The sequence below is a fragment of the Melanotaenia boesemani genome, chromosome 8, assembly GCF_017639745.1.
Source record: "Melanotaenia boesemani isolate fMelBoe1 chromosome 8, fMelBoe1.pri, whole genome shotgun sequence".
NCBI classification, from domain to species: Eukaryota; Metazoa; Chordata; class Actinopteri; order Atheriniformes; family Melanotaeniidae; genus Melanotaenia; species Melanotaenia boesemani.
In genome coordinates this window covers 4,830,171-4,838,753 of record NC_055689.1, presented here as the reverse complement: position 1 = coordinate 4,838,753, position 8,583 = coordinate 4,830,171, and the positions used below count along the sequence as shown (strand labels likewise).

General features: G+C 41.6%; 1 protein-coding gene across 1 annotated transcript; it reads left to right on the top strand.

The window, feature by feature from the left end:
- Window positions 1-4,209: 4,209 nt before the first annotated feature.
- Window positions 4,210-8,276, top strand: kcnmb2 (potassium large conductance calcium-activated channel, subfamily M, beta member 2). Its single transcript, XM_041992847.1, has 4 exons — window positions 4,210-4,324; window positions 4,449-4,622; window positions 4,856-5,051; window positions 7,992-8,276. The coding sequence occupies exons 1-4, from the start codon at window positions 4,266-4,268 to the stop codon at window positions 8,274-8,276; spliced, it is 714 nt and encodes a 237-aa protein (XP_041848781.1). The 5' UTR covers window positions 4,210-4,265.
- The last annotated feature ends 307 nt before the right edge of the window (window positions 8,277-8,583 follow it).

The following is an 8,583-nucleotide window of genomic DNA, read 5'->3' as shown; positions in this document are numbered from 1 at the left end:
TTTAAATAAGAGGGAGGCAGCTGCCGTCCCCTCGCAGTCCAGACCTCGTTGGGAGAGCCACTGCTGACAGTTGGAGACCAGAGTATGGATTACAGTAACAACCCAGCGACAAGAGGTAGGACCTCACAGATTGTACATATTACCACTGCTATGTAAATTCAGAAAACACTAATCACTCCCAAAAGCTGGGGCTTACTCAAAAGAAGGAGGTTATTACAAGCAAGAGAGAGGAAACCCTGAGACGGTGACCAGAGATAACACAGACCATGTGCTGGTCTTCACATGTGATGCTGAATCTGAAGTGACCAGATTTAACTACAGAGCAGGTTTTGTATCTGACCCTCTGAATAAGGTCGTTCAGAACAGGCTTTCTTGTGTACTGAGTGAATCTCACATATATATCAAACCATGAGCAGCATGTTAGTAGACGTCTGTGTGGAATAATGCAGAACAAGTGGTTTTTCTTGCAGTAATAATCACTGGAACACATGACGAGAAGCAATAATCACAGCAATAAATACGTCCCGAGACACTCCGGATCAAAGTGTGATCATAGGAGGTTGTTCAGTATCTGCACCAAGATGAAACGAACATGCCTCATGTAATGAAGAGCCCCAGAACCTTTTGTACTCGGGAGGATATATTTTGCTTGCATAAAAGGAAAAAAACAATATTCTGTTTTTGTTTTGCATTGACATTCAGTAACATCTTTTCTTAGTGTGACGTAAGTCGCTTTGGGTAAAAGTATCCTCTGAATGACTGAACATGTTTGATTTTGTGTCTGTGTGGTCAGTTTTTAATATCCCTTTGAGTCTAGGAGGTGTTTGTTTAATTTCTTTACAACTTTGCACAAGGATGTAGTCATTTCATCTACAACTTATTTTATTTTAACGTATAAATCATCAAGAAAATCACCTGACTAACAATTAACAAGCTGGAGAATATTCTTGCTTTTTAAGCTTTTTAAGCATTTAAGCAACCAGCTCCATTGTGAGAGGAATTATTCACATACTTGCTTTTTGTGGTCAGTTTCTCATATTTGTGATTTTTTTGATGATCACATTTACATGCATTGTGCCTTTGTTTTAACTTTGCACATCTTTCATTGTGATTATTCTGTGATTCTTTGTAGACTTTTGGCATGTTTTCTGGGGTAATAGTAGCTTTATGTCTCTTTCTGTGTTGGAGGTGAAGCTGAATATTCAGCTGCTGGCTGAAAAGCTGCAGGACTTCAGTAATTTGTCAACACCTGAGATGAGGAAACGCTGTCGGGCACCTTTTATTCCACCAGCCAGCACCTAATAGGCCCATTCAGTAATCGCTCTGTGTACAGTATAAGATAACACCTGCTTCACAATTATGTGGTCTACCACATGCCATTTCGGTTTACTATCTCTCATTCAAGCTTATTTTCACTCACAAAATTATAGTGAGAAAGTTGGAAGAAGTAGGAATCAAGTGTGCACACATTAAGAGCACAGAGAGAGGTCAGCTGATTCTATCTGCCCAGAGCTCAGAATATTCATTATTAAGGTGATGTGAGACGAGCCTGAACAACCCGATTCTGCCGTATGGAGTTCAGATTTAAAAGAATCACCCTCCAGAGCTTCATGCAGTGAAGGATGGTCCAAAGTTTTCATTCAGACAATTAGACACAGCTGACAATGATTCAGTTTCAGCTCAGTTTAGGTCTTTTCGCACAAATAACCTCTTTTCATATAAAAACAACATTTCAACACATTTTTATCTAAATGTTTTGGGTTGTGTCTAACATTTGGAGCTTGTTTGGTCCCATTATGTCAGTTCAAAGCATGGCAGAGCCTGTCTGCACCATATATCTTTAAGTCCGTTCTAGTTAGTTAGTCTGCCGCTATAAATCCAGCCTGCATGGAGCATCAGGCAACAACACATTGACAGCCTTTGCACAGTTAAAAATCTTTTGCTTGGCTGAGCAGCAGACACAAGGAGCGAGGCGGCTCCTCTGAAACTGGTGTGTGTCCATGTTTAGCTGAAATCAATACAGTTATGTGTGGAACCTGAGGCACTCCAATAGAAACGGTCAGCACGCTTTCAGGGAGGAGAAAAGCTGGTTAGTAGCAACACAGGGCATAAAATTTATGTGAGGGAGACTTTGTTGTGGGTGTGCATGCAAATCATTGTGGGATGTTTCAAAGAGAGCGTGTTTGTAGATAACACGTCTGCTTTCCTTCAGACGTCTTGTGTCACACCCAGGCTGCCTCTCAGCAACCTTTCCCATAAGCAACTGGGAGGAAATTACTCATCTGTGAGGAACTTGTTGGCTTGTTTTCAAACTATTCAGCTTAAAGCACTCTGGAGAGGTTGTTATTCATTAAAAAAAGCCTCTTCATTCTGCTTTCATCTTCAACTGAGTGCAGAATAAAAGATCTAACACAATCTGAAGAGAAGTAAATAAACAGCATGATCACCATCATCTGATGTTTGACGAATGATTCCTGATTCTGGTTTCATGGATGGCAGCATATTGTTTTGTTTTTTTTTATAAATAATGGAATAAGTGGTACAGAAAACGAATGAATGAATGATATCAAAGAACCAAAATATGCCTGTTTTGTGAAAAAGAAAGTACAGACGCTTTCAGTTCTAGAGTTTAGGAAAATAATTAAAAACGATCTCATCCTGTCCAAGTCAAAAGATCTATTAAATCCACCTCAGCTGAAGACATGTTGCACTGTGATCATTTATTTAAAGGCGAATTATGCAACTATATGTTTAAGTGACCACCACAAGGGAGCAGAGTTTAACCAGACAATTTGCATGTTTATTATGAAATAATATGTTTACAACTTTGTTTTTCTTGTTTTTCAAGCAGGGAAAGAAATCTCTTCTTAATTCTGGCCCTGTTTAATTTTAATGTATAAATCATCAATAAAATTACCTGACTAACAACAAAGAAACAAAGCCATTAATATTTTTGCTTTTTAACCTTATGTTTAAGTAGGCAGTAGGTTTCATTTTAAGTGTAATTGTTGACATACTTGCTTGTGTAGTAAGCATGTTACAAGATGATTCCACTAGGGGGCGCATGAGCGAACTCAGACCAAATAGAGTTGCTGAGTTTATGAACTAAACGATAAAAATGGTGACAATAGACAATCATGCAAATGCGACCAGGTCCCTGCAAAGATCAGAGGCAGACCAGGGGGCCCCCAGGACCCGGGCGACCAGCCGCCACCCTGGAGCACGTGTCCCAGCCAGCCCAGAGGGTGGCAGTGGAAGGCCCTGGCTAGAGTACCCCGGGGCCATGAGGCACAGGCCCTAAGAGGACAGGGACGGCAGCTGCTGGCCCTGCCAGGGCCCCAGGAACCCGAGAGTGACTCACCCCCCAAGGCAGAGGCCCCACCCAATAGGAAAGTGTTTTAGAGTCAAACATGAGATCATCTGTGTGACCGCCAAATCATTTCACACAACAGGACAATAAACCCAAACACAGCAGTAAATCTGCAACAGAATATCTGAAAAAGACAAGGTTCAAGGTGTTGCAGTGCTCCAAATTCCAGACTCCTGACTGATATGGCATCATGACACTTTAAAAGATTTGTCCACAAACAAACCTCCATGACCTGAAGCACTGGTCAGCCAAAATTCCTCCACAATGATTCAAGAGACTGATAAAATCATAACTAAATCATGGACTAAAGAGGTACTCACGGTGCTCGTTCATCTGAATGTGTAAATGCTGCATTTCTGGCATTGAAGGATGTGTTTTCTGCTAATAACAGGACCTGCAGTGAGCAAGAAGAGACAGAAGCAAGAGACTGATGTGCCCAAAGAGGACCCAATGACTTTGTGTTGACAGCTCACGTGTTCAGGAAACAGCAGGCAGGTTTTTCATTCACACCTTTCATCTGTAGAATTTATCATGTTGTTTGCCTTTTGGTGGATTTCTTTGTGTCCAAAAAGAGATGTTTACCTATAGTCCAGCGTATAAGGGGCACTTCCTGTCCCCATGAAGCACTGCTGTTTGCAGGGTTGCAAGTAGAAGCTTTATTCCTCACTAAACAGGATTTATCTTCAAATAAAGTGTTTAACAGCAGAAATGCACCAAAGGTAAAGTGTTATTTGTCATTGTCTCAACTTACATGCTTTGTAACCAACGGCTGGGGAGTAGATGCAGTTGATCTCAATAGTTTAGGATAAAAGTGGCTGTAATTTTTCACAGGGCTTTCCAACAGTCGTGCCGTTCTGCTTCAGCCAGCAAAGGAGGACGGGGATCATCAAGAAAGATGTTTTTTGTAGCAGGGGCCAAAAATACTGCAGCAGCAGGGAGAGGAAATGAAAGAAGGTAACAGATTTTTACATTTCAGGCCTGAAAACACTGACTCATGGGTTGACAAGAGAGGTTTTCTTACTAATAAGTCACTTTCTGTCAGTGTTTTGAAACTTAAACTTTCATTTTCTATCATCAGGTCCATTTATCAGAAATTTCGTGAGGTAGACTCCTTTTTAGACAAGAAGAAGACAGTGACAGCCCTTAAGCCTGGAGAGGACCGGGCCATTCTCCTGGGACTCGGGATGATCCTGTCTTCAGTCATGATGTATTTTGTCCTGGCTATCACCATATTACGCTACTATGCAGACAGGTACAGGCTCGCTGTTAGAGAAGAGCTGATTTTTCACCGTAAAAGAGTGAGAAATTAAGAAATGTCAACCAGAAACGTGTTTTACTCATCAAACTGTTTCACTGCTCCTTCAACCTGAAAATAGCAGAAAATGAAAAGTTAGATTTGCCAGAACAAATGATACCCCCTAACACTGAGCAGATGTTTATTTATGTTTTATATCAAACTGGATCTTCATTTGAATGTCGATGCAGCGTGTGGACAGAGGAAGGCGTGTGTGTGGTTCTCAACTCCACGGTCACAACAGAAATGAACTGTTCCTACAGCTGTGGGTCAGACTGCTGGAGAGTGTCCAAATACCCTTGTCTGCAGGTCTATGTGAGTGTCAATAACACAGGACGAGTCACTCGTTTATCTCACAACGAAGAGACGCAGGATGCCAGCTCTGAAGTGAGTACTGTGTCAGAATGAAAATACTAGGAATTACTGAACCGTTTCAAGTGTTGACAACAGCAGTCAGATGTTGGCCTGGTGACAGAGCAGAGTTTGGCCACAATTGGTATGGAGCTAGCATAGAGACATAAGTCGTGTGGCTTTGCATTTCCAGTGACTGATAATGTAGCTGAGTCCCAGTGGTCTACTCACTTCAGAGTGCACAGACTACATAGTGTATGCAAGGGTTCTCTCTGGGTACCCCGGCTTCCTCCCACCATCCAAAGAAATGCATGTTAGGTTAACTGCTCAATCTGTGTGTGTGTGGTTATCATCTTCTTGCATTAATACTTAAACATTGAACAGTTGTATACATACATTCAAAAGTTTATAGAAAGTCAAATTAAGATCACCTGTAAGGGTTATAGTGGATTTTAGCTTCATCCTGATGTCCTACAAAAAGCTCAATATCCCTAACTTTTTGTTTGAAGCCGAGAGCAGCCAGGCTCGACTATTTTATTTTTTATTTTAATTGTTATCTCCAGATAACAAGAAAGTTTTCTTGTTATCTCGAGAAAACAAATTAGATAACAAAATGATTAAGCTGGGCTCAAAAGTAATTGTTACTGTGTTACACCTGGTTTTATTGATCAGAATAGACCCCATGACAGCTGGGGAGGGAAGTCATGGTGTATATGTGTTATTCTGTGAATGACTGATTGTAAAACATAATTATCAGACACGTCCACATTTCAGCTTTTATCAGACCTGACAGAAGTAAAATTGGATGCATTGATCAGTGATGAATGTTCCTCTATTTAACGTCAGCTTGCATCCGTTGACTGTACTAAAGCATCCCAGTACAGAACAGCTCTGTACTGGGATGCTCCTTGCAGTGACCAGTTAAGGTGTTAGGCGAGAGGGGGATGATGGCTAAGCTCTCATCGACGTTGAAGGGCAGTTTTTCTTCCCACCGCCCCACACCCCTCCCGAACACTGACAGCCCTGCAGAGCTCCTTCAGCAACAGACTGCTGCATCCAAACCAACACTGCTCCCAGTAGACCATACACTCAATAAAAGGCAGTATAATTTAATAATGTACAAAGACATGCATGTTAGGCTGATTTGAGTCTCTAAAGGTCCTTTCTTACTAGTACCTACTAACTCCAGCCTGACACCACTCCTCCTGATTTGTAGATATTCCAATCAGGATTTTCCAATCAGGCATGCAGACACATTTTTAGCATCTACTTTGTTGGGGTTTTGAAGGTGCAGAGCCAGGCCGAAAACCGTGACATGTCGAGATAGCAGCCAGAATTTGAAGTCATGGGATGAGTCATAAGAGAGAATCCTGGCCCTGCCATCTTTTAAACTCTGAAGCTGTGACTGTGGATAACAACATTGGCCAACAGCCTTCTCTGGATTAGCTCAATAAATTGTCTATGATTATAAGCATTAAACCATGTAAATCACGAGCTCAACGTCCTCCGTTGTTGTTCCGCGTAGTAGTAGTAAAGGCCCATTTATGCTCAACGCAGATGACGGAGCAATATCACCATAAATACCACTGGAACCTTGGGGAACATGTGGAGTTCCCCAAGGTTCCATCCTGGGGCCTCTTCTGTTTAACATCTACAAGCTCCCACTGGCACAGGTCATAAAGAAAAACAAAATTAGTTACCATAGCTACGCAGATGACACACAGATATATATTACAATGTCACCAGGAGACCGAGGCCCCGTACAGGCTCTTAGTAAACGCATTGAGGAGATTAATAACTGGATGTCCAAACTTTCTTCAGTTGAACAAAAACAAAACTGAAGTGATTGTATTTGGAGCCAAAGAAAAACTATTAAAGATCACCACAGAGCTTCAGTCTATACACCTAAAAACCACCAACCAGGCCAGAAATCTGGTGTAGTGATGGACTCAGACCTTAACTCTGAGAAACACATTAAGGGAATTACAAAGTCAGCCTACTATCACTTTAAGAACATGTGAAGGGTAAAAGATCTGATGTGTCAGCAGGACCTGGAAAAACTAGTCCAGCTTCCATCTTTAGTCGGTTTGATTATTGTAACAGTGTTTTTACAGGTTCTGCCTAAAACATCAGTCAGACACCTGCAGCTTATTCAGAACTCTTCTGCTTCAGTCCTCACTAAGACCAAGAAAGTGGACCACATCAGTCCAGCTCTGAGGTCTTTATACTGGCTGCCTGTTCATCAGAGGATAGACTTTAAAGTTCTGCTGCTGGTCTAGAAAGCTCTGAATGGTTTAGGACCAAAATACATCAGTGACCTCTTGACCCAGTATGAACCTACCAGAACCCTCAGGTCATCTGGATCCAGTTTCTTATCAGTTCCCAGAGTCAGAACCAGACATGGAGAAGCTGCATTCAGCTTCTATGCTCCACATGTCTGGAACAAACTCCCAGAAAGCCTCAGATCAGCTGAAACACTCAGTTTATTTAAATCCAGGTTAAAGACCCACCTGTTCTCTGCTGTTTTTCAATGGTTTCTATTTAGAAGTAAAAATCTACATCTAGTTCTTTTAAGCTGGAATCTTTAAACTTGATCATGTTTTAATACTGTTTTTCTCCATATTGGAACTTTATTTCTTGCATTTTATCTATTTTATTTTAGCCTTTTCTTTCTGTTTTTGTTCATTAATTTTATTTCTTTTAAACTCAGTTTTTTTTAATGCACTTGTATTGCTTTTTGTACCCTGCTGTAATGTTTTATGTAAAGCACTTTGAATTGTCTTGTACATGAAATTTGCTTTACAAATATATTTGCCTTGCGTTGTTACAGTTTCAAATGTAGAGATACGAGTAACAAAACTGGTGATTCAAGCTGCAAGACTCAGGTCTCTATTCTAGCTCCATAAAGAAGCCCCAAAAGCAAAAAGTGTGACACACACCTATTGCTCGGTGTAACCTTCACTCCTTTCTTTGCAGTGTGTCTATGTGCCGCGGTGCCAGAAGGACAGCATGGCCATGCACGCCGTAATCATGAACATTTCTGAGCATCTGAAGGTGAACCAGCAGGTCTCCTGTTACTATGATCCCAGCGAGCAGCAGGAGAACGTCCTCCTGACACGGCTCTATGACCACAGCGTCGTCTTCCACTCGCTGCTCTGGCCCTCGTGCATGCTCTCGGGAGGGGCCCTCATCATCATGATGGTGAAGCTCACCCAGTACCTCTCAAGACTTTGCGAGGAGATAGGGAAAATCAAGAGGTGAATTACATGTAGCAACGGTGACAGGCAGTTAGATGATGGACATCTATCAGGAAAGGGAATGTTTGAACCAAGCGCACTTATGACCCCTTGCAAACTTTCCTCCTGGGCTGAGACACTGGGAGCAGCTGACTTCCACTGCCAGAGAGGATGTTTATAAAAGTGAACTGAATGTTCCAAGGCGGAAACCAGGCGAACATGTAACAGGCTGTTGCTAGAAAAACAAAGATTGCATTTTGCAGGATGTTAAATGGTTGTAAAGCCTTTCAGTGTACTTGTTTACAATTGTTTGCTATATGCTATATTATGAG